The sequence below is a fragment of the Ursus arctos genome, unplaced genomic scaffold (genome assembly GCF_023065955.2).
Source record: "Ursus arctos isolate Adak ecotype North America unplaced genomic scaffold, UrsArc2.0 scaffold_12, whole genome shotgun sequence".
In the NCBI taxonomy this organism is placed as follows: domain Eukaryota; kingdom Metazoa; phylum Chordata; class Mammalia; order Carnivora; family Ursidae; genus Ursus; species Ursus arctos.
Genome location: NW_026622786.1, coordinates 12,958,739 through 12,985,104, shown reverse-complemented (window position 1 = coordinate 12,985,104; position 26,366 = coordinate 12,958,739). Strand labels below are relative to the sequence as shown.

The 26,366-nt window shown below is 42.9% G+C and overlaps 1 protein-coding gene across 10 annotated transcripts in view; it reads left to right on the top strand.

Moving 5' to 3' along the window:
- LRIG2 (leucine rich repeats and immunoglobulin like domains 2) overlaps positions 1-26,366 on the top strand; it is a 153,621-nt gene that overhangs the window by 69,278 nt on the left and 57,977 nt on the right. For 4 of the 10 annotated variants that reach the window (XM_026483732.4, XM_026483731.4, XM_044378656.3 and 1 more), the window contains exon 1: positions 16,349-20,794. The exons of 4 other annotated variants lie outside the window; for them this stretch is intronic. In XM_026483732.4, the coding sequence (XP_026339517.2) occupies positions 20,556-20,794 (239 nt within the window). In that variant the 5' untranslated portion in view covers positions 16,349-20,555. Of the gene's footprint in view, positions 1-16,348; positions 20,795-23,919; positions 24,097-24,338; positions 24,516-26,366 lie in introns of those variants that run through there. 2 more of the 10 variants (XM_044378658.3, XM_057310360.1) reach the window with 2 other exon arrangements.

Genomic DNA, 26,366 nt, shown 5'->3' with positions numbered 1-26,366 from the left:
ATTAGAACAAAAAGGGTGATCAATATCTGCTACACATAAAGAATTTGTAATCATTAGAATTTTCCAAAATCGAACGAGCTGTTAAAAAAAAGAAAAAGTGTGTGTGTGTGTGTGTGTGTGTGTGTGTGTGTGTGTGTGTGTCCAGGCTCTGGGTGCTGGACCATGGCAGAGACCAGTTTCTGTCCTCAGGGAGTTCTTGTCAGTGTTTCAGTTTCTTGCAAAATGTGTTCAAGATAGCTGGTGATTCTCGCTGGATTCCTGCTGGAAGGGATGACATTTGAGTTGGGTCTATACTAGGTTGGGACTGGGACTGGTAAACCTAAGTTTGCAATTAACCCAATGATTCCTGTTTGTAAATATTTGGATAATTTGATAGTTAAGACGTTAGATACATAGTAGCTACACACACTAAAAAGAAATAGTTCACAACTTATTGCTATCATGCTACCCACATCCCCTCCTCAGTCACTCATAGCTGTTGCTGTTGCTGTTTTAACGGTTACTCAAATCAGCCTGGGTTATATGTCTTCACAGACTTGGACACAGACATTCAGAGCAGTCCTTTTTGTAAAAGATCAAAACTGAGTTCAAATGCCCAACAGTGACGAATGGATAAACGTAATAAGTTACATCCATACCATGGAGTATTGCTCAGCAATAAAAAGGGATGAAATGTGGATACACACAATAATATGATGGTTCTCAAAATAACTGGATTGTGTAGAGGAAGCTACACAAAGAGCTCCTGTTGTGCTATCTACTATTTAATTATTCACACGGACCAAAACTTCTGGGCTGTTTTGAGCCCAGAAATTAATGGATTCGGAAAAAATTCTTAGAATGCTTGCGTAGAGAAAAAAAAAAGCCTGCTTGAAGGAGCTGCACGGAGGTGGCCTAGTTACTGAGAACCTCAAGGCTGAGCTGTAAGCTCTCTCAAAGCTTTCCTCACGGTCCTCTTCCTTTGGGGTCAAAGTCTTCGGGACTGAGCAATAACCAGAGAATAGCATTCTGCCTCTCTGGGATCAAATCAGAGGTCTTTGGGTTAAGAAATCTGGTTGTTGTTGTTGTTCAGTTTTCACAACGTGTACTTAGAACATGCAAGTTACCAGGATGGGTACTAATTGTCTTTGCTGTCAGTTGTAATCATCTCTGTCTCAGCTGACTTGGGCAAAGCCCTCTGCTGGAGGACCCCAGAGGCAGTGTCTTCTTTAATCCCGACAGCCATCTATGATGTGGATGCTATATTTAATCCTCATTTTACGGTTAAGGAAATTGAGTCCAGGTGACATTAGATATCTTCACCAAGGTAATAGAGCTAATAAGGCGGAGAGCTAGGGTTTTAATCTAGGCAGCCTTCCTCCAGAACCAGTGTACCTAACCATCACTTTCTACTGCCTCGCTAGGGATACTGACATGAAGAAAGGTAAGAGTTCCTACTCTTGCAGCACCCGTGATCCGGTAGGGGAGCCGGGCACAGGGACACACTGACCCCAGCATGTGATAAGCACTATAGCGAGGGTGTGTACTGCATACAAGCTACCATGAAAGGGCTGAGGAAGGGCCCCTGCCCTGCCTCGGGGAAAATGGGGGAAGTGGCATTGAAGCTGGACCTTGAAGGACAGGTGGGATCTGCTATGGAGAGAAGGGGGAAGGAGTATGGCAGGCAAAGGGAACTGCATGTACAAAAGGCAATGGAAAATGAAACATGAGGGGTGCCTGGGTGGTTCAGTTGGTTGGGCATCTGCTTCAGGCTCAGGTCGTGATCCCAGGATCTTGAGATCGAGTCCTCTCCCTCTGTCCCTCCCCATGGCTGTGTGCTCTCTTTCTCTCTCTCTCAAATAAATAAAATCTTAAAAAAAAAAAAAAGAAAATGAAACATGAAAGCAGATGAGATTTGGAGAAGAGCAAGCAGTTTGAAATGAGACGGTGGTACAGGGGGAGGTGAGCATGGAGGCAGCTTCGAGAGGCCTCCATGGGGGCCGAGGTGCCACAGGAAGTGGGTGAGCAGAGTAACAGGGTCAGAGCTGTGGTAGCGATGCTGCTGTAACCTATCCCAACAAGCTAGCAAGCAGAACCTCAGACTTATGCCGCAAGTTCAAGACACCCTGAGCTCCCACTGGTTCTGACTTCGAAAGAAGAGTTATTGCTCTGTTTATTGTTTATTTGCTTCTGCTCCTGCTGTTGGTTCTAGAAGGGGCAGGAAGAGGCCCTAGCAAAATACTTGCTGTTTTCCTGTGAAATAGAAAGAAACACCAGGTACACTTGGTTGCCTGTCCTTATTGCTACCCACATAAAGAGTACCCCATTGGGATGCTTTTAGTTGCAACTAACAGAAAAATAGAGTTGCGTGAAGAATGTATCCACTCATGATGTTAGGAAGCCCAGAGGGAGCTAATTTTAGGTGAGGCTGAATCTAGCAGTAAAAACAATGCCTTTCCTTCTTCTTTGCTGTCTTCTTACTAAAGCTGACTCCCTTTGGGGTCTCAGGAAGGCTAAACACATCTGCCAGGGCTACCTGCTTTCTCATTCCCACTCGGCAGAAAAGTAGCATCTTTGTCTTTGTCCGCGGGTCACACTGGTTACAACAGCTTTGGTCATGGCACCCTTTAAACCACCCCTAGGGATAGTGGATAAAATGCAATGATTACAGGGCGCCTGGGTGGCTCTGTCGTTAAGTGCCTGCCTTCGGCTTGGGGCGTGATCCCAGGGTCCTGGGACTGAGCCCCACATCGGGCTCCCTGCTCCACTGGGAGCCTGCTTCTTCCTCTCCCACTCCCCCTGCTTGTGTTCCCTCTCTCGCTGGCTGTCTCTCTCTCTGTCGAATAAATAAATAAAATCTTTAAAAAAAAAAATGCAATGATTACCTTAGCTTTCAGGGTCTACTGCTTGACCTCGGAGGTTGGGAAAGGAGTTGCCTTCCCGAGGGCTACACAGACCTCCAGATGTAAATAAAACAGGACTACTGGGAAAGTGAAAAGGGGTCACCAAACAGCCATGCTCTGCAGTCAGGTGTCAGAGCCTCGGAGGACTTGCTCAGTTTAAGCCTTGATTTTCACATAACCTCATTCATTGTTGTTAGCGGCCCACGCAAACTTCATACTCTTGGTAGCCTCTGCTTAATCCAGTGATTCTTTTTTTTTTTTTTTTAAGATTTTATTTATTTATTCGACAAAGATAGAGACAGCCAGCGAGAGAGGGAACACAAGCAGGGGGAGTGGGAGAGAAAGAAGCAGGCTCATAGCGGAAGAGCCTGATGTGGGGCTCGATCCCGTAACGCCGGGATCACGCCCTGAGCCGAAGGCAGACACTTAACCACTGTGCCACCCAGGCGCCCCTAATCCAGTGATTCTTAACACCCTCAGAGATTCTGATGTCCTTGGCCTAGACATCAGTATTGTGTTTTCAGCTCACCAGATGATTCTAGTGGGTGGCTGGAGCCAAGAACTGTTGCTTTTGTCTTTCATTAATGCCACTTCTGTAATCACAGGTTCAGTTTTATGATCAGCTGGACTATGTTGAAGCTAAACAAATAAAATAGGGGCATCTGGGCGGCTTGGTTGGTTAAGCGGCCGACTCTTGGTTTCGGCTCAGGTCATGATCTCCTGGGTTGTGGATCGAGCCCCACATCAGGGTTCATGCTCAGCGGGAAGTCGGGAGATTCTCTCCCTCTGCACCTTCCCCCATGAGCCCTCTCCCTCTCTGACTCTCAATTAAATAAATAAATCTTAAAAAAAAAAAGCAAGTAAGAATATAGGCAAACATATAATAAAAATTAGTAGTAACTAACACTAATTGAGACTTACATGTTCCGTGCCCATTGCAAGGTGTTTTGCATGCGTTATCTCATTTCACCCACTCAACCATCTTATGATGCAGAGAATAATATCTGTTTTGACTGATGAAAAAACTGAGGCCCAGAGAACTTAGCTCAGTTGTCCAAAGTCGTGCATCTAGAACGTGATTAAAATAGGACTTGAACCCAGGTATATCTGCCTCCAAAATTCCATGCACTTAACCTGTTAGACATTGTTCCAGGACCGTGACTTCAAGAGACCTCATTTATTGTTCATTTCCCAACCGTTTTTAGTTCCTAGTACACTTTTATCAGGGCCTGCCAGTGACATTTAGGTGGGGTTCTTAGTGTCTCTTGCACCATCTATGACATTTTATGTACACTGTATTACACATACAGAGATTACACCTAGTATATATCCGTAGGTGTAAAACGGGGTGTGATCTAAATATGTGTTCAGAAATTATACATTGTACATTTAGTGTTTATATCTATACACACACACACCTATATTGTACACACATATAAAAGTTGTGGATGTTGTATAAGGGAGAGAACACAGACTAGCACTGTGACCTTAGGCAATCACCCGAATTTGTTAATTCCTTTTTATCATCTCTGAAATGGGGAAATACCACTTGCTTTTTCTAACCAGGTGATTATCTGATGATCAAATGAGACCCCAAACCCAGCAAGGAGTCTTGAGCATACATTTTTTTGCCCCTAATGAGCTGTAAGTACATATGATGCGTTGGCATTACCTTTTACAGAGTAATGGTGCATCTCTGTGTATCCCAGTTGATGAGCCCTAAGTACCCCCTCCTCTTGCTTTTTTTTTTTTTTAAGATTTTATTTATTTGAGAGAGAGAACATGAGGAAGGGGAGGGGCAGAGGGAGATGCAGACTCCCCGCTGAGCAGGGAGCCCCATGCGAAGTGAGGCTCTTCCCAGGACCCACCTCCCCTCACGGGACCCCGGGATCATGACAGCCAAAGGCAGAAGCGACTGAGCCACCCAGGCGTCCCTCCTCTTGCTTTCTCATTTACTGACAAACCTTTGGATTCTGTGTAATATGCATGGGTCAGAGGTTGCAAAATTAATAGAAAGCAGGGGAAAGCACAGAAGGAAAGGAAAAGAGTGGGAGAGGCATTTTTACAAGTTTTGCAATTTACATAGTGGCGTCTTGTTTTACTCCAAAACAAGTCACTGTTGGTCGGGTGGGAAGAAACGGGCCCTTTTGCACACTGTTGATGGGATGTAAATTGCTGGAACATTTCAGAGAGCCAGTTATTACATTGAAGATCAGTATAGCAATCCCATTTTGTAATAAATAAAATTTTAAAAATGTAAGCTCATATTTATACCAAGATTTAGCAGAAAAGGGCATGAAAAGATAGACCCACCAGGGACAGCCACCGCTAAGTAGGAGTATCTGGGAGGGCAAGTTTCACTTTTCACTTTATATACTTCTGTGTGATTTGAACTTGCCTACAAGCATTTATTGTGTTTCTTTGTTTTGGAAAAAACAACAACAACAACAACAACAAACCCCAAGAGAAGTCCAGAGCAGAGGACAGCTAGATATGCACACATCAGCTGTGCTCCTGTGTTCTTGGCTCTTCTCTGCAGGGCAGGCCCACAGTCCCAGGAGGGCGCTGACCCCTGCCTGGCAGGCCCTCCTCGTGCTATGCTGTTTGTAGTCTATTACCAGCTGCTTAAGCCAGCAGGTTCCCGGTGGCTGGTCAGCTGGAACTGCTTCACGAGGACAAACAGGAAGGACGCAGCTGCTGGTGTGGCCCACCGCATTGGCCTCATTGACAGAAAAAAATGCTTAAGTCCTAAAATGTTGCGGAGAATGTCATGCTATTAATAACTCCCTCAAGCCTCGGCCTGGAGAGGGGGGTGATGCAGCGTTAGGTAGCCCCAGAGGAAACCTTACATATCCACACATTACAAGCCTCCAGTCCCCAGTCCTGACAACTCGCCCTCCGCACTTGCTCAGGACTTCAGTTCCACAGGCTAAATCTCATGGTGATTCTGATCCCCTCCGTGCAACTGGAACCTTCTCTATAGCCAAATAAACTACCCCACCCTTCCTGCAGCTCACTTTCTCTTATGCAGCGTGCCAGCAGGAGCTCTGGGCAAAGAAAGATTAAGGGATGCAGGGAAATAAGGTGAGAATTCCTGGTAGATGGATAGCAAATCCCTGCTCTGACACTTCCTGGCTCTGTGGTCATAGGCAAATTACTTCGTCTCTGAGCCCTAAGTTTCCTTATCTTCAAAATGGGGAAAATAAACCTACCTGCCTTATAGGGTTGGAGGGGAAAATAAACCTACCTGCCTATAAAGGGCTTAGTACTGTCTGCCTGAAAAGAGGAATGCTCAGTAAATGCTACGTGTGTGTGTGTGTGTGTGTGTGTGTGTGTGTGTGTATGTGTGTATGTAGCCTCATAAGCTTTCACTCTCCCCAATGGCAGCGGTTCAGAGCTTGGGCTCTGTTATTTATTACACGTGTGACTTTGGGCAGACCTCACCGGGCTTCAGTTTTGTCATGGGTCAAATGAATAGAAGGCTCCCCTTCTCATATGGCTCTTGTAAAGATGAACTTGGATCATGCACGTAAAACAGCGAAGTGCCTGAACACAGGCATTCAGGAAATGGGAGCGATTACGATTTGCGGATGAAAAATTAGCATGTTTCCTGTAAAACATATGAGCTTTGCAAACTCCAAATCCTTGCCTGCCCCCTGCCCCCAACGCTCAGGGAATGAGCTGCCGGTTCCAATGTGAAATCCACTCCTGAACTCCTGTGCTGTGTGATGTTCCCATCTTCATCCCCTTCTCTCTTGCTCTTCCCGCTTCTCATTCTCTCCCTGCCAAGGCCTCTCATTAGTCCAATTAATAAACGGTTGCTGTCACTTCAGTTCAGCCCCAGGACCAGGGTCCCTTGTGGATGCGCCGTTATGCTGGGGAAGTGAGGCGATGGTGGAGTTGCAGGGGGCACCCTCATTTCCACGGGGGAGTGGAACAAGGAACTGGGCTTGGCAGCAGATGGGCCTCCCTGGGCCCTGGTCTCTTGGGACATCAACAGGATAATCAATGAGAACTTCATTATACAGAGTGAGAGTCTGGTTGTTTGGCAGAATACCAGGGTCCCATTTAGGGACTGGAAGGTTCTGGCCTGGAGATAATGATCAGCCCAAAGCCTCTGGCTTTCCTCTGTGCACTAGTTTCAGCTCCCCCTTGAACATGCACACACACACACACACACACACACACACACACACACACAGGCATGCAGGCATGCACACAAGTTCCCCGGGCTTTTACTCAGCTAAAGAGTTTATGGGTACGTTCCAGGCCTGGAAGGCTGTTGAGCAGGGTGAAGCTGGAGGGCCCAGAAACGCACGACTGCTCCTGCTGATTGCTGAGAATAATCAAACCCTGAGGTTCCCAAGGGCCCATTAAACCATCGCAAGTGTCTCATCCACAGTGAGAGCAGGCTTCCCCCCCACCCCCAACCTTGGGAGGACAAAGGAGCAGGCCTGGGGAGTGGCCCAGGCAACTGAAAACAAGACAAAGGGACTAACAGGCTAGCTCAGAAGCTCCAGCAGCCCAGGGACAGGTTGGTTTGTTGGGTACACAACGGAGTCAGCATTTTCAACCTCCTCCTCCCCCAACCATGGGGTGTGAAACTGGAGTTTCTGCCAACGACAGGGGTGGGGGAGGGGAGGGGGAATGGTCTGATGGGAAGTTATGTCCCCAGCCAGTTACGTCATACTACCTGTTCAGGCACGTATTTAGGGAAAAGGGGGTTCCTATCAAACTCATTGCGCTGACACCTGGCCCCCACCTGCTGCACTGTCGGCACTTCTCTTTGCCACCTAGAATTATGAGCTTCCATGCTGGCCTCAGCCCAAGGTGAAGGTAGAGAGTGCCACATTTTCTTTCACTGCTTTGTCTAACACCCCACAACCACAAAAACACATGGGCTTTGCATAATAGACTTCACTGTAGGTCTCAGAGTGTGGTTCTCAAAGAATGTTCCTTGGGTCAGCCATGTCAGCGTCACATGGGAACTCGTCAGAAGTGCGGATTCTCCAGTGTTACCCCAGACCTACAAAATCCGAAACTTGGGGAGCCAGCCCAACATCCTGTGTATTAAGAAGCCTTCCGAGTGATTCTAACACTTGCTGAAATGTAAGGACATTGCTGTATGTTTGAGGAAAACTTGAAAAAAATTACAATGGACGGAAGGGGACTAAATTCAAACAGAATTGCAAATAGGGACCATTTAAAAGCCTATAGGAATATACAAAGGGTCCTTCATGGAGTTTTGCTTCCCCCTCTGGAGGCCCACATGCAGAGGTTGATTTCTGCCCCTATAAAAACGATCTAAAGCATGTGCTCCCGCACACGTGCGTGCACACGCACGAACCCATTCCCCACCTTCTGTGCACAGAGGCCACAACATTCTCAAGAAATTCACGTTTGGTGTTTATCATTCACATGCTTTACTACATATTTACTACATAGTATTTTTGCATAGGTTTAACTTGGTGTATTTTGGACATACCAGACATATCTGCTGGCAGTTTGCTTTTTTCCATTTGCCATTAAGTTTCGACATTTATTTTTGGTGCTACAACATCTATCTGTTTTCTTGTTGGTGGACTTTCAGGTTGATTCCAATTTTCAACTGTTAAAAATAATGCTGCAATTAACACTCACATGTATCAATGCACAAGAGTTTATCTAGGATATACACCTAGGAATGGAATTACTCTATTATAGTAAGGGGTGTCCTCAACTTTTCTAGATCTTTCCAAGTTATTCTTCGAAGTGGTTATATTAATTTAAGCTGCTACAAAAACAGGTTACAAGAGTTCCTGTTGCTCATGGCCAATGTTTGGTATTGTTAGACTTTAATATTTGTGTTAAATTTGTCAATTTTTGGATGTGAATGGTATTTTTGGGGGGGGAGTTTTATTTTTTATTTATTTTTTATTTTTTTAAAGATTTTATTTATTTATTTGACACAGAGAGAGACGGCTAGCGAGAGAGGGAACACAGGCAGGGGGAGTGGGAGAGGAAGAAGCAGGCTCCCAGCGGAGGAGCCTGATGTGGGGCTTGATCCCAGGACTCTGGGATCACGCCCTGAGCCCAAGGCAGACGCTTAAGGACTAAGCCACCCAGGCGCCCTGGGGGGCAGTTTTAATTTACTGATTACTATTGAAGTTGAACATTTTTTTTAAAGATTTTATTTATTTATTTGACAGAGAGAGACAGCCAGTGAGAGAGGGAACGCAAGTAGGGGGAGTGGGAGAGAGGAAGAAGCAGGCTCCCAGCAGAGCAGGGAGCCCGATGTGGGGCTTGATCCCAGGACCCTGGGATCACGCCCTGGGCCAAAGGCAGACGCTTAAATGACTGAGCCACCCAGGTGCCCCTGAAGTTGAACGTTTTTTATAATATTTACTTGGGCATTTGGTTTCTTCTGTGATTTGATGTTTATTTCCTTTATTTGTGTTTCTACTGGATTATCGGTTCTCCACTGATCTGGGGCATTTTTTATATATCCTGGGTATGCATTATAAATATCTGCTTTCATTTATAGCTTCTATTTTTACATTATTTATGGTGTTTTGTGGTATAGATAGTTTTCATTTTATAACATAGGCAGATTTATCAACATTTTTTCCAGCTCAGTGGTGCTCTGTTAACAAAATATTTCTGTGTCCGTGAAGACTGAGATGCCATAGCAAAGAGACCGCAAAATGTTGTGCGTTCAAGAACGGAGACTTTTATTCTCTCACGAAACAGTCCCACGATGAGTAGTCCTGATGGCTGAGGTGGCTTTGCTGTACGTAGACATTTGGGGAGCCAGGTTCATGCCATCTCGTGAGTTTGCCCTCCCCTTGGGCATTATCACCATGTTGTATAGCCAAAGCTGGATTGTTGCCATACTCAAATTCCAACCAGCAGGAAAGAAAAGGAAAGCATGGAGGAGGCATACCTAATGTCAGGTTCCAGAGCTTCAAGTGGCAGTCAGTGTTTCTGCTTACAACCCATTGTAAGAAATTAACTTCATTACCAGACCCATCTGCAGGGGGGCTGGAAAACATGCCCGGCTATAACGTGATTATTATGGAAGAATGGGAGGATAGATTTGGTGGGCAAAGAGTAGTTTCTGTCTACCTTCTCTACCCCGAGGTCTTTATTCTATTAGGCTTTTATTTTCTTTATAATGTGCATTAGGAGTCCCTTTTATTTTATTTCTTACATTCCAGTATATTTGTTGATTTGTAATGTGACCTGTGTCAAGTTTCCCTGTGGGCATGACTGGATTTCTGGACTCTCTATGCTGTTATTTGTTAAAATTTTAATTAATTAATTAATTAATATAAAATATTTTACTTATTTATTTATTTAGAGAGAGCACGTAAGCAGGGGGAGGGGCAGAGGGAGAGGGAGAGGGAGCATCTCAAGCAGACTCCATGCTAAGCATGGAGCCCAATGTGGGGCTCGAACTTATGACCCTGAGGTCATGACCTGAGCCAAAATCAAGAGTTGGGCATTCAACCAAGTAAGCCACCCAGATGCCCCTCTGTATTCTGTTCTTGTTGCTTATCCCTATGTCTCTTCCCCAGTTTCTTAATAACTAGAGTATTATTATAAGTCTTATCTGGAAGTATCAACCCCTTGACTTATTTTTTTTTTTTTATAAAAACAGTGCTGGTTTTTCTTGGCCTCTGCTCTTTATGAATTTAGAATCAACTCGTCAAGTTTCATAAAATTCTTCTGTGCAATTGTGCTGCACCTATGGATTCATTTTGGCGGGTTCGTCAGTTTAAATCTTTCTCTTATAAAATATAACATATAGAAAAGTGTAAAAAAATAGAAACCGATATTTTGGGTGTAAAGCAAAACCCATGTAACCACTCTCCAGGTCAAGAAACAGAACGGTGCAGAAACTCCAGAAGTTCCCCGTGTGTTCCCTATTAATCATGATCGTCCCCTTCCTGCATCAAGGTCATCACTCTTAGCTTTTATAGGAATAATTGCCTTGCTTTTCTTTATAGTTTTACTGTCTGTATATGCATCTCTAAATAAATATTTCTCTGTTTTCAAGCTTTATATGAAAAAAAACAATATAGGATGCACTCTTGTAATTTGGATTTTTGGTTCAACATTATGTTTGGGTTGTTTCCAGTTTTTGGCAATTATAATAAGGCTGCTGTCCACATTTTGGTGCATGTGTCCAGGTGCATAATCACGTCTATCTCTAAGGTGTATACATAGAAGTGAAAATGCTGCATCATGATATATGTACATTTTCAGGTTTATTAGATAATCCCATGCTGTTTTCCAAAGTGGTTTTACTATTTCCTATCCCCATTAGCTTTGATGAGACCCCTCGTTGCCCCATTTTCTTACCAACATTCGGGATTGTCAGGTTTTGTAATTTTTATCCATCTGCTATGTATACTGGTGTCTCATTGTGGCTTTAATGCTTTAATATTCCACATCCCTGACACGAATGAGATTAAACAATGTCTCATGTGCTTTTTGGCTATTTGTATTTTATTTTCTTTTGAAGTGTACCTTAAAATTTTATGCCTGTTTTTCTTTTAGGTTGTATACCTTTATCTCATTGATTTGCAGGAAATCTTTGCAAATTTGGGATAGTTTGTTGGTTATGTGTATTGTAAATATCTTTTACTGGTGTCTTTTATGAATGAAAGTTTATTTTGATGTCTACATATTTATCATTCTTTTTTTTATGATGAACGATCTTTTTCTGTTTTAACATATCCTTTTTTATTCCAAAATAAAAAAGATAGTCTTTACTATCCTCTTCTAAAAGCTTTATGGTTTTGGGGCACCTGGGTGGCTCAGTCGTTAAGCATTTGCCTTCAGCTCAGGGCATGATCCCGGCGTTCTGGGATCGAGCCCCGCATCAGGCTCCTCCGCTATGATCCTGCTTCTTCCTCTCCCACTCCCCCTGCTTGTGTTCCCTCTCTCGCTGGCTGTCTCTCTCTCTGTCAAATGAATAAATAAAATCTTAAAAAATATAAAAAAAAATAAAAGCTTTATGGTTTTACTTTTCATTTTCAGGTCTTGAATTGATTTTTTGTATGTGGTATGAAAAAGGACCTAGTTTCATTTTTTTTCCTGTGTTATTATCTAATGACCTCAGCCCCATTTATTGAAAAGTCAGTCCTTTCTCCAATGATCTGAAGTTCTACCTGGGACATAAATCAAATGTCCAACTAAGTCTCTGATAGGTACCAAAAGTTTACTTAACTTTTCCTGTGGCAATGCTATACTTTTTAATCACTATAGCTTTAATACCTATCTTTTTTTTTTAAAGTTTATTTATTTATTTATTTTCGTAATCTCTACACCCAACATGGGGCTTGAACTCACAACCCTGAGATCAAGAGTTGCAGGCTCTTCCAACTGAGCCAGCCAGGCACCCGCTTAACATCTGCTTTGATATCTGATAAATCAAATTCCTCTACATTTTTTGCTGTTATTTTCCCCTTGCAATACCATGCACATTTGGGATTTTTACTAAGATTACATTAAGTCTACAAATCAATGTGGGAGAACTGACATCTTTAGGATACTGATTTTTCTAATCTAAAAGCAGAGTAAAACTCTCCATTTTCTTAGACCTTTTAAGAAATACTTTTCAATAATGTTTTATAATATTCTCTGTATACTTTTTCTCTTGCACTTCTTTGTTTGATCAAGGTGTCTTTTGGTTCTATCCTCAGTGTCTTTTGGTTTCTATTGCTATTCCATGTGCTGTCTTTTAAAAATTGTGTTTTATAATTGCTGATTTATTAATCATTGATTTTAGTTGGTCAGTCCTGTAGTCAGAAACTTGTTGAGCCTTTTTACTAATTCCAGTAGTTTACTTGAAGACTCTTTTGGGTTTTTTCTTCAGGCAATCATATCCTGTGTGAGTAAGGGTACTTTTGTATCTTAAAATCCTTATACCTTTTATATCTTTGCTTGCAGTTGTTAGAACCTCTTGCTGCACTGGTTACAGCCTCTAGTACTTATTGTATGGAAGCAATAATAGACATCTTTGTCTTGATCCTAATGTAAGATGAGTATTTTTTTTTTAAAGAATTTATTTATTTGTTTGAGAGAGAGAGAGCAAGCCAGAGAGAGAGCATGAGCAGGGGCAGAGGGTGGAGCAGAGGGAGAGGGAGAAGCAGGCTCCCCACTGAGCAGGGCGCCCTATGGTTGGGGGGGGGGGGCTCAGGATCATGACCTGAGCCGAAAGCAGACCCTTAACTTACTGAGCCACTCAGGGACCCCAACACGACTATTTTTAATGTTTGTATTACATTGTATTTTTTAAAGAGTTTTGTTTTTTGTTTTTGTTTTTAAGTAATCTCTACACCCAACATGGGGCTTGAACTCATGACCCTGAGATCAAGAGTCACATGCTCTGCCGACTGAGCCAGCCAGGTGTTTCTATTATATTGTATTTTTAATGTTAATATTAAGTATGAAGTTTGCTTCAGATTTTGGTAAATATCCTTTATCAGCTTAAGGAAGTTCATTGTGTTCCAAGTGGGCAAAGAGTTTTTATAATGAATATATCTGGAATATTGTGCTAAACACATATATCACACATATGATATTTACATATATCTTATGGTATATATGACCTATATTATATATCATATGGTATATATACATGTTAAAGAAGAAAAACCATACAACTATTTTAGTATATGAAAAAAAGATATGATATATAGTATATTTATATGTGTAATATATATAACATATATAGCATGAATATACACACATATTATATCTGATAATGTAGTAAATTGCTGGTATTATCTGATAATGTAGTGAATTGCTGATAACGTAGTGAATGGCTGGCACGCTCTTATTTACCTATCAAAGAGTACACTCACGCTGTTTGCTGTGCGGATGGTTTTGAGGGAAACAAGATTGGAAAAAGGAGTTCAGTTAGGAGGCTACCGAGGTGGTGTAGGCGAGAGATGATTATGTCTTGAGCTGGTATGGTGGTGACAGAGATGGAAAGAAGCAGTTTTAAGCTATATTTTGGATTTGCTGATGGACTGGATGTGGGGTAACAGGTTGGGAGCAGATGGAGAATAAAGGGAAAGGAAAGACTTGAAGATGAGTGCTAGATTTCTGGTAAAATTTTTTTGTAAAAAAAATTGTGGTAAAATATACATAACATAAAATTTACCCTTTCAACCATTTTTAAGTCATAGTTCAGTGCCATTAAGTACATTTACGTTGTTTTGCAACCATCAGCACTATCCATCTCCAGAACTTCTTTCATCATCCCAACTGAAACTTAGTATTTATTACACAATAACTCCCTATCTCCTCCTGCCCCGGCCCCCGGCAATCACCATTCTATTTTCTGTCCCTATGAATTTGACTACTTTAGGTACCTTGTGTAAATGGAATTAACAATATTTGTCTTTTTGTGACTGGTTTATTTCACTTAGGATAGTGTCTTCAAGTTTCATCCATGTTGTAGCATGTGTCAGAAGTCCCTTCCTTTTCAAGGGTTAATAATACTCCATTGAGTGTACATACCACGTTTCCTTTATCTGTTCATCTGTGGATGGACCGTTGGGTTCCTCCTACCTTTTGGCTGACTGTGAATAATGCTGCTACGAACATGCGTATGCAAATATCTCTTCAATTTTAATTCTTTTGGGTATATACCCAGACATGGAATTGCTGAGTCATAGGATAATTCTGTGCTTACATTTTTGAGGAAATGCCATACCATTTTCCACAGTAGCCGCACCATTTTACATTCCTACCGGCAATGCACAAGAGTTCAATTTTCACGTCCTCACAACACTGTTTTTTTGTTTTGTTTTTGTTTTGCGAGGGTTTTTTTGTGTTCTTTTTTTGATAATAGCCATCCTGATGGGTGTAAATTGCTATCTCACTGTGGTTTTGATTCGCATTTCCTTAATGATGAAGGATGTTGAGCATTTTTTCATGTGCTTATTGACCATTGTATATCTTCTTTAGAAAAATGTCTAAGTCCTTTGCCCATCCTTCATTTTTTTTATTATTGACTCGTAGGAGTTCTTTTATTTTTTTAAAGATTATTTATTTGTTTATTTATTTGAGAGAGAGAGAGAGAGAGCACTTGGAGGGTGGGGGGAGGAGCAGAGGGGGAGGGGGGAAGAATCTCAAGCAGAATCCGTACCAAGTGCAGAGCCTGATGTGGGGCTCAATCCCACAACCCTGAGATCATGACCTGAGTCAAAACCAAGAGTCTGATGCCCAATCAACTGAGCCACCCAGGTGCCCCAAGTTGTGGGACTTCTTTATATCTTTATGAGATATATGATTTATAAATATTTTCTCACATTTCATGGGTTGTCTTTTCACTCTCTTAATAGGATCCTTTGCTGCACAAAAGTTTTCAATTTTGATGAAGTCTAGTTTGTCTTTTTTTTTCTGGCTTTAGATTTTGCTTCAAATAATAGTAGTTATTATTATTATTTCTTCTTTGCTTTAGTGGGAAAAGGAGATAGAGGAAGGAAGAGATAGAAGGAGACAAAATGCATTCTAAATTCATTTGTGCTTATTCAGTAAGAGGCAGTAAAGTTTTTGTTTCTTTTTTGAAATTAAGCTTATTTTATTTTTTTAAAGATTAATTTATTTATTTTAGAAAGAAAGAAAGAGCAAAAGTGAGAGGGGCAGAGGGAGAGGGAAAGAGACTCTTAAGCAGACTGCACTGAGCTTGGAGCCTGACATGGGGCTCAATCTCACGACCCTGAGATCATGAGCTGAGCTGAAACCAAGAGTCAGACCCTAACTGACTGTGCCACTCAGGCTTCCCATTAAGCTTTTTATTTTAATTCAGTTTAGTTAACCTACAGTGGAATACTAGTTTCAGATGTACAATATGATGACTCAGCACTTCCGTGAAAAACCTGGTGCTCATCACCAGTGCACTCCTTAATCCCCAGCACCTATTTCCCCAATTTTCCCACCCCTCTCCCCTCTGGTAACCATCAGTTTGTTCTCTATAGTTAAGAGTCTGTTTCTTGGTTTGTCTCTCTCTCTCTCTTTTTTTTCCCCTTTGCTCATTTGTTTTGTTTCTTAAATTCCACATGAGTGAAATCATATGGTATTGGTCTTTCTCTAACTTATTTTACTTATCATTAGACTCTCTAGCTCCATCCATGTTGTTGCAAATGGCAAGATTTCATTCTTTCTTTAGGGTTAAACAATATTCCATTATATAGATAAATACACACACACACACACACACACACACACACACACACCCCGTATCTTCCTTATCTATTCATCTCTAGGTGGACACTTGGGCTGCTTCCATAATCTGGCTGTTGTAAATAATGAGAAATAGTGAAGTTAACAATCATTTTTTCAGGGGCGCCTGGGTGGCGCAGTCATTAAGCGTTTGCCTTCAGCTCAGGGCGTGATCCCGGCGTTATGGGATCGAGCCCCACATCGGGCTCCTCCGCTATGAGCCTGCTTCTTCCTCTCCCACTCCCCCTGCTGTGTTCCCTCTCTCGCTGGCTGTCTCTATCTCTTCAAATAAATAAAAATAAAATCTTTAAAAAAAAAACGATCATTTTTTCAGTCACAAATATTCATTTACTATCTCTTATATTCCAGACACTGCACTTAGCATCAGGGATATAAAATGAATGTGGAGATACCTTACTTAGTGGGAGGACAACCAGAAAAAGTTATTTATGACACAATGCGATGGAGTTGATAATGATGAATATGTATAGGAATGCCATGGACTGTGGTTGAAAAATGGAGGTGGAAACCACTGAATGCCTGGAAGAGTCAGAGAAATCTTTAAAGAGGAAGAACCTAGAAGAAGAGTAAGAAATGTCTGGCCAGAGAAGGTGAGGAAGGGCAACCTGTAGAAGGAACAGCATGTACAAATAAGTGTAGACATGCATAGACCAGTTTATGGAAGGCAAATAATTTCCTGTGGCTGGAATATGGAGAAGATGGTGAGGAGATAACGGGAAATGTGGGAGGCAGTTAGGCTGGGCCCTAACTGTGGAATAGTCAATGGTAGAACCGAGAATTTGGAATTTGATATTACAGGCAATGGGAAGTCATTAATAAAAAAATATATTTTTTTCTGTTTTCCAAAATAATCCATATTCATTTATAAAATGTTGGGGAAAACACCAAAACCAGAATAAAAACCACTGGGAACATCTTTTTTTTTTTTTTAATTAAAGATTTTAAGTAATCCCTACACACAATGTGGGACTTGAACTCATAACCTCAAGATCAAGAGTTGCATGCTCTACCGACTGAGCCAGCCAGGCACCCCTCAAATATTTCTATGCAGGAAGAAGCTAACAACATATTTATATCAGTATGTTTTGGAAAAATAGCTCTGGCAGAAAGGAGAGATGGAGGACAGGAGATGGGCTGAGAGGTTATTGCATTAATAACCATGAGAGAAGAAGGTCTGAACAAAGACAATAGCAGTGGGGATGGGAAGTAGGGAAAGATTTCAGACATTCCTTAGGGGAAATTACTACAGCCCAGTGACTGATTGGATTCAGGAGGAAAGAAAGAGGGGAAAGTGTGAGTGACCTTGGGATATCTAGTTTAGGAGAACAGAATTGGCCATATTAGTCAGCTATGTCTCAGCAAAGAGCAAAGTCCTGAGATAATGGGAGATGGGGCAGCTAAATTTTAAGGGGCTAATGTTTATACAAAGGTCTGCTGTTTATAGAAAGGTCTGCAACAAGGGATGCAAGGTGAGCAGTTTTCTTTAGGAGTCTGGAGTTGGGGTAGTCTCAGCTTATGGGCTACACAGAACTCTAAAAACTTGGCGCAGGTACTTGGCACCCAAGGATTAATAAGACAATTTTAGGACAATGAATGTAAAAACTCTATTCCATTGTTAATGAGAAATTGATCACTAAACCTTATTAATAACATGTATTTGCTAAATCTAGTTGGACATAGGGGGCTTACTCTGTGATTCTTTTTATTGCTATAAAATAAAATTTTCATACTAAAAATTTAAAAGAAAACATTTTAGGTAGTTTCATCAAGTAGAGAGTAAAATATCATTATCTATTCATTTATCAAACATTCACTGAATGTCTATTATATGCCAGGTACTGTGCTAGCCCATATGAGGAATACAGAGATACATAAGATGCATGTAAGTGCTATCAGAATGGTAAAAAATAATGTGCAGAAGGAATTAAGAACTAGGAGGGGCTCCTAGCTGGTGTGACCTAGCTGGTGTGACCTGGACACAGGATAGAGAGCATGAATTTCTCTTGTGCCCATAGGGAAGCTCTGAAACTATAATTCAGAGAGGTACTCAGATACTCCTGCCTATGCCCAGCTTCTTAGTGGTGGTTGTTAAGCATGCTTAATAGCCAGGGAAGGGAGGTTAAGAGTAAGTTTCAACCTGCTGTCTTGGCTTTTAAAGTTTGGTTAAGATTGGAGCATTGGATATGTCTTTGATTCCAAGAAATATTTCAATCCTAAAAAATGGAAAAAGTGTTTTATTTATTTATTTATAAAAAGATTTTATTTGTCAGAGACACAGAGAGAGAGAGAGAACCCACAAGCAGGGGGAACTGTAGGCAGAGGGAGAAGCAGGCTCCCCGCTGAGCAAGGAGTCTCATGCAGGACTTTGATCCCAGGGACCTGGGATCATGACCTGAGCCCCCTGGGATCATGACCTGAGCCGAAGGGAGTTGCTTAACCCACTGAACCACCCAGGCGTTCCAGAAAAAGGGTTTAAAAAGCATAATTGTGACTCCAAACCTGCCATGGAAAGATTCATTCAGTTACTTTCTAGGACAACCTCATGACCTAGGCATTATCACTTTTTTAAAACCTGCTCAGTCTTTCAATTTGCAAGAGTCAGAAAACCCATAGTAATGCCAGTCTGCCTTCACTCCAGGTAATTTGTTGAAATAGAAATAATAGGTCCAAAATGGAGTCACTTGTGCTAAGCCCCACGTCAGCAAATCAAGATTAAATACCTAACCTAATTGCAGTTTCTACCTCTCCCAGGGCTGTGATCTTTAATCAGTCAGTCTGGAATTAGCTGGTCAGCACTGTTGTGGTAATGTGCCTGATGAGATCCTCCTCTCATGCCAAAGGAGGTGACTTTTTGCTAGAAACTTCATTTTTCTGCCCACTTTTGCCTACAAAAGTCTTCCATTTTGTACAGCTCCTCAGAGCTTCTTTTTACTTGCTGGGTGGGAAGCGGCCTGGTTCATGAATGTTGCATAACTTCAACTAGATCTTCAAATTTACTCAGTTGGATTTGTTTCTAACACTTCATTTAACCTCTCTGGGCTTGTTTTCTCATCAGCAATAACTGCTTGTCAATTTTACAGTCATTGAGAGACCAAACAAGATAACGGATACAAATGCTCTTTGAAAAGCATAAAAGCACTACATATAAGTGAGCCACCGCTCTTATTCTCAAAGTCTTATTCAAAACTTGGATATAAGAAATGGCTGAGTGAGCATAAGGAAGCCAGACTTTGCCCTTCCTAATAGGTTTTTCATAGCCTCTGCTTTGACAAAAAAAAAAAAAAAATTTGTCACACCCAGTCTTTGCTTTGTTGACTACTTAACATCCTCTTTATATGGCCCACTTTCTTTTCTTTTCTTTTTTTTTAAAAAGATTTTATTTATTTATAGCCAGCGAGAGAGGGAACACAAGCAGGGGAATGGGAGAGGAAGAAGCAGGCTCCTAGCGGAGAAGCCTGATGTGGGGCTCGATCCCAGAAGGCTGGGATCACGCCCTGAGCCGAAGGCAGACGCCTAAGACTGCGCCCCCCAGGCGCCCCCCCGCCCTTGCTTTTCTGAGTGTAAGCAGAAAGGACAGCTTCTCTGAAACAGAGGAAAGCAGGGTATTTTCCTTAGAGACATGCCTTGCAGGTGCAGTCCCATCAACATTTATTAAACTCCAAGCTAGAAAAGAAGCTGGAGGTACACAGATGAATAAAGAGGGCCTCTTCCTTCAGGAGCTGATCAACTGGTATCAGTTCATCAACCGATAGTGATAACATGCTTCCTGTTAAAGAGAGTGGGAGTTGCCGCCCACTTGCAAGACTGCTGAAGCTGCAGACATGCAGGAGGGGGCAGAGGCGGCCCCAGCTGGGCTTTGGAGGCCAACGCCAGGTAACATACCTTCAGAGTCCGCGACTAGCAAGGCAGCCCTTCTATCATTCCACTTCGTTGGAGCCCAGAAGAAAGATCCTTTTCTACTGTTATAGTAAATATCCCCCAAATCAAGACTTCGGATTTGCAGAGCTTTAGCCGCTATTCCTCTTAAGAAGCCACTGCGCCCTCCAGCGGAGGATTGGCGGCGGAACCGCAAAAAGGCGCCGCAAAGTGCCGGACACCTTAAAATCCTCCTTAAGAAACTCCCACTCACCGGCCCCGCCTCCTCACGAGTACCGCCCCCGGCGCGACTCCGTTCTGCGGTACCGATTGGTTGGCTCTTGTGCGTGGAGACGTTGCGTCGCGGGGCGGGGCGGAGGAGCGTTGTCCGTAGGGCCTCAGCCGTGTGTCCTCGGCCGCCGCCCCCGCTGCTGTGTGTATCCGCCCCTCTCTTCCCTTTAGAGGGTACAGGCGACAGCCGGGCCCTGGGGTGGCAGCGCGGCCACCAAACGTCTCCGCGGAGCTGTCTTCTAGTTGGAGGCTCTTCTCGGCTGGGTCCAGGTCGGGGGGGGGAAAATGGCGCCGGCGCCCCAAGGCGTCCGGGAGGAGCCGCTGTTGGATTGTCGGTCCAGACCACTTTCCCGGCTCCTTTTCCTCGCCCAGGCTGCCCTCCTCTTGATGCCGGCAGCTCGGGCAGGCCTCTGCCCCGCGCCCTGCTCCTGCCGCATCCCTCTGCTGGACTGCAGTCGCAGGAAACTACCTGCGCCGAGCTGGAGGGCGCTGTCGAGCCCGCTGCCTCCCGACGCTGCTAGCTTGTGAGTAGAGTTCCCGGGAGGGGGTCCAAAGGAAAGGGAGCTCCCCCTCCAAGGGGACAGGAGGGAGACACACTTGGGCCGAGGTTGCGGACGGGAGCATAAGTTCTGAAGAAAAATACCATTACAATGTTGTGAACTTTTTTTGAGGTGGGGTGGGAGCCTAAAAACCTGGAATTAAGGTTCTGGTGACTAGTATGAAAACCAGGGTTAAGATTCCTGACGCCACGGAGTTTGTGATTCCTGGCTGGGGAGGAGTTGGGACGGGGATATTGTTAAGGGCTCACTGAACCTGGGCACCGGCCTTGATTCTGGATGGTTGGAGATCCTCGCCCACTTGGGCTGCATCATCCAGTGTGTAACTCGAATGCTCCGCAGGTACGTGATTTTATCACCACGATCGCCAATGATACAGAACGCTCCTTTTGTCTCTAGTTCGCGTTTTGGCACATTTGGTGCTGTAGTTTTGATACTTAAAATACAGGGTTAAAACAGCATCTGTTAGGAGATCCAGTACTAACCCGAGGAAATATCTTTATAAGTAGCATTTAAAAAAAACCTAAGGATTCACTGTAAAGAAAGGAAGGAGTATTTTTTCTCAGATCATGTGATGCTTTAATTGTTTTCAGTGGATTTCTTGTGGCAAAGAACCTAAAAATCAGTTCTCTGTTTAAGTGTGAGAAGTAAGTACAGTGATTGGATGAATTCTTCTGGAGGCTCCACTGCTGAGTGCTCATCTTGACAGGCCTGTGTTAGACAGTGGCACCTGGAGAGCTCATTAGTCTGAGTCAGCCTGGTGGCATTAGGAGCAACAGTGGGTGTTAAATGCTGCAATTATGGGGTTTCTTAACCACTAACATACAGTTATTTCTCTGCTGCTAACTGAGCAACGAATGTATTAATTGACAGACTTCTAATGGAGTCTTCTTTGAAAAGTATCACAAAAAAGAATAGGTACCATTAAAATATGAGGGTCTGTTTGGATTTTCCTTGCAAGTAAAATACAAATAGAAATTCTCTCTGCTGGGGCGCCGGGTGGCTCAGTGGTCAAGCGTCTGCCTTCAGCTCAGGTCATGATCCCAGGGTCCTGGGATCAAGCTCCGCATCAGGCTCCCTCCTCGTGGGAAGCCTGCTTCTCCCTCTCCCACTCCCTTTGCTTGTGTTCCCCCTCGCTGTCTCTCTCTGCCAAATAAATTAATAAAGTCTTAAAAAAAAAAAATTCTCTGCTGCAGAGGTTAAAGTATTTAAACATTTACTAATAGGCTACGATAGATGGGAAAGAAACTACTTCAAATGTAGCATCAGTTGGCAATAAAATAAGATGTTTTCTGTTGTTTTATGATAGTGACACCTATAGCTAATTCTGGTTCTGTTGACCCAGATTAAATTTAAAAATTGATAACATTGAGCAGCATAGTCTGAATTGAATCTAGCACAGCATCTTTGTAATGCAGCTAGTGCCTTTTTCTAAGAAATTTTTGGAACAGCTACCTGATTATGATGGAATAAATCTGGTGCAGGTTTAAAACCAACACTTTATTTAGCTGTAATTGAAATAAATGTGGCTTGCTTTTAAGATCCTTCATTGGTAGGTAAACAGTAATTAGGAATAGTTTTATGAAGATACAATTATTTTGTGTCTGGGTTTGGTTTTTGTTAATCTAGACAGATTTCCTAAAGCCAAATGACATCCCCAAATTCTAAATGTCCTATAATGAAATTGACATTTTCAGTTGAAGTAAAATGCCTTCGAGAGCAGTTCTGTTGTAGAAATGTAATTGGATGGAAGTCTTACATTAGCAGAAGAACTCTTAAAATATTAAAACATTGCGCTTTTATAAACTGAGAAACATTCTTCAGTCAGTGCCTTCAACTATAAAACCACCAGGTACACATGGGTTTTTTAATGTAATTTTGAATGTTTAAAGTAGATATGCTGTAAATACATTAGGGAGTCAAACTCAAATGCTGAAACTTGTGCACGTTATCAAAAAGATTATAGATGAAATCTGTTAATCTTGTTTTTTGAAATATATATGTATGTCTGTACCCAGTTCCTGGTACAGAGCTCCTGAAACCTTTGTAATTTCCTAAATGATAAGGGCACTAGGAGCATCTTGTGTTCTAACATTCACTCTTTGACCCATTCCTGACACAGAGCTCCTAAATCCCTTGGTATTTCCTGGGTGATGGGAGTGCCTTTTGACCTGAAGAGGTGACTCTTGATAGGCTCCTGAATAGCTTCAGGTTGGGAGCCCGTCACTAGAAAGACAGTTAGAAGCTTGGAACTTTCAGCCCTATCCCTATTGTCCTGGAAGGGAAGAGGGGTAGAGATTGAGTTAATAATTGATCATGCTTATATGATTAGCCTCCATAAAATCCTAAAAGTATGGACTTTGAAGAGCTTCTAGGGTGGTGAACATATCTTCATGCTGAGAGTGGCACACCTCTGCTTTACTGGGACAGAAGCTCCTGCGCCAGACCCTTCCAGATCTCACCCTATGTATCTCTTTGTCTGGCTGTTCATCTGTGTTCTTTGCCATGTTCTTTATTATGTAATAAGCCAGTAAACGTAAGTAAGTGTTCTCTGAGTTCTGTGAGCTGTTCTAGCAAGTGATTGAATCCAGTGAGGGAGTCAGGGGAACCTACCATTTGCAGCCAAGTCGGAAGTTGTAGGTGACATGGGGACCCACTACTTGTGATTGGTGTCTGAAGTGGGGGGCAGTCTTACGAGACTGAGATCTTATGTCATGAGGTCTGCTGTAAGTCCAGTTAGTGTTAGAATTGAATTGAATTGCAGCTGGTGTTGGAGAATTGGTTGGTGTGGGAGGAAAAACCCCATATGTCTGGTGTTAGAAGTATTATGTGTGGAGTAAAAGGAAGCAACAAAACTTTTTGCTTGGGCAGACTTTAGTTAGGCTTCTGAACCTTTCGTGGGCCATATGTACACATCCTTGTAAAATGTAGTTTTAGCAAGAACCTTCTAAGCCAGTTAAGCAAGAAGCGTTCCCCCTCAATATCTGATTGGGTTCCTCCTCCTACGACATCCAGAAGGTGATGTCTGATTGCCCTTGCCTATTTTCTTTTTCTTTTTTTTTTTTTTAAGATTTTATTTATTTATTTGACAGAGACAGACAGCCAGCGAGAGAGAACACAAGCAGGGGGAGTGGGAGAGGAAGAAGCAGGCTTCCAGCAGAGGAGCCTGATGTGGGGCTCGATCTCGGAACGCCGGGATCACGCCCTGAGCCGAAGGCAGACGCTTAAGGACTGCGCCACCCAGGCGCCCCAGCCCTTGCCTATTTTCAGTAAGAATCCTTTAGGCTGTTTAGTCAGAGCCATCCCACCCCCCTCAACCCTGGATGTTTCATCTTAATAATTTTCAATTCATTGCCCTCACTCTTCTCCTTAGCTATAAAGTCCCTCTTGCCCATGCAGTATTCAGAGTTGAGCCCAGTCTCTTTCCTCCACTACAAAATTTCATAGCCTCACCACCCCCAAAGTCTTCCTTACCATGCTTTAACAAGTATCATTTTTTTCCTTTTAACAGTTATGGTGCCTCAACTTGGATAGGATCAGATTCATCATTGGACCCCCGGACCTCTCACCCAGGACCCTAAGTGCATACCTTTGAAGACTTTATCTTCACTCCTGACTGATTGATCGGGGATCCATTGGTGAGTCCGACTCCTGAACCATTGCTCCGGACAAACGTCCGTGGAAGCTGGTAAGGACAGATTTTGATTCTTAAGAGTCTGAGTATACCCCAGAAGATATGAGATAGAGTCCCAAATAAACACAGGTTGGGTCGGAGTCCCATGTTTTGTCTGTAAGAAGCTCAGTTAGAGTGCCAGGCAAACAGCTGTTTGTAAGAAGCTGGGTTAGAGTCCTAGGATTCTTTGTTTGAAAGCTACCTCCAATTCTTGAAATCTCTTCTTGGCTTTTTTTTTTCTGAGTGGGAATTATTTTCTGACTCTCTGGATTGGAAATCTCTTTTTTTTCCCCCTTGATTCCTTGTACTGGAAGTCTGTCTTCCTGGCTCTCTATAATCCCTCTTAGTTTTCTGTGTTGGATCCTGCTTTTTTCATGGGAACTTCTCATTTGACTCAAATACCCTTCTTAAACCTCTGCTGACTATGTTTTCTGCCAGCTCTGTCTGCCTCCATTCGTGTTGGAATGCTTTTGCTGAGAATAATACAGAACTTCACTGGTCTCTTTGGGAAACTTGAGATCTCCCCAGTCTGCCTCCTTGAAGAGCTCTCCCTTCCCATTGCTGCTCTTCCTCCTCCTTCCTCTTAGCACCTTCGGTCTTCCCTCCAGTTCCATTGAATCTTTTCTTATGTACCCCTCCAAATTCCTTCTTCCTCCCTACCTCCCCCAGACCTTTTTCCACCACAGTCTTTATAGTCACTTGAATTTTGGGCCCCCTGCCCTCCATTGGGGGCTGTCAGGGGACTTAGATTGGGGGCTGTCAGGGGACTTAGAGACCCGCAGAAGCGACTGCTTGACCTGAAAAGGAAAAGGCTAATTGGAAATAGGCTGGATGTTTTGGCCAGTTGGATGGGCTTTGGGGATATCCAGACAGTTGCTAAATGTCTGCTTGGTGACTCACTTGAAATTTGGTCCACGGCTTCCATAAAATGACATAGCAGGGCAAGGGAATGTCTGAAGGTGGTCTTTACACAATGGGTAAACAAATAACATTAACTTGGTCCGACATTTCCTAGAAGCACAATTTTTTTTTTTTTTTTTTAAGATTTTTATTTATTTGAGAGAGAGCATGCACAGGTCTATGCGTGTGTGCACAAGCAGGTGAAGAAGGGCCAGAGAAAGAGGGAGAAGCAGACTCCCCACTGAGCAGGGAACCCAACTCGGGGCTGGATCCCAGGACCCTGGGATTATGACCTGAGCTGAAGGCAGATGCTTAACCTACTGAGCCACCCAGGCGCCCCTAGAAACACAAATTTGTATAAAAATAGAAAGTGGAGAAAAAACAAGAACTAATTATTTTGTATAAGCCTGTGAATTTGTATTGCTGTGTCTTACTAACTTATGGCTAAAATTTTAGCATGAAAACAGTAGTTCTCTATTTGTATCTGTATGTGTGTGTGTATGTATGTATGTATGCGTATGTTACAGGTGTCTGTGTGTGTGTGTGTGTATGTATGCGTATGTTACAGGTGTGTGATATTTTTCTACCTCTGGCTGGTATTACCAAATTTATAAAATCCCTTAAAGGAGCTTCATTCAAGCTGCCTTAGAGATAAATGAGCACTTACATATATTGAGTATTCTTGAAACCCTCAGAAATAGAGAAACTAACTCAATGTTTTGTGGTTTTTGTTTTTTTTTTTAAGATTTTATTTATTTGAGAGAGAGTGCACTTGTGCATGAGCTGGTGGGGAGGGGGCAGAGGGAGAGGGAGAAGCAGACTCCCCGCTGATCAGGGAGCCCCATGCGGGGCTCTGTCTCAGGACCCCGAGATCATGACCTGAGCTGAAGGCAGACACTTAACTGACTGAGCCACCCAGGTGCTCCAAAACTAACCCAGTGTTTTAACATGTTCACATGATTTGGG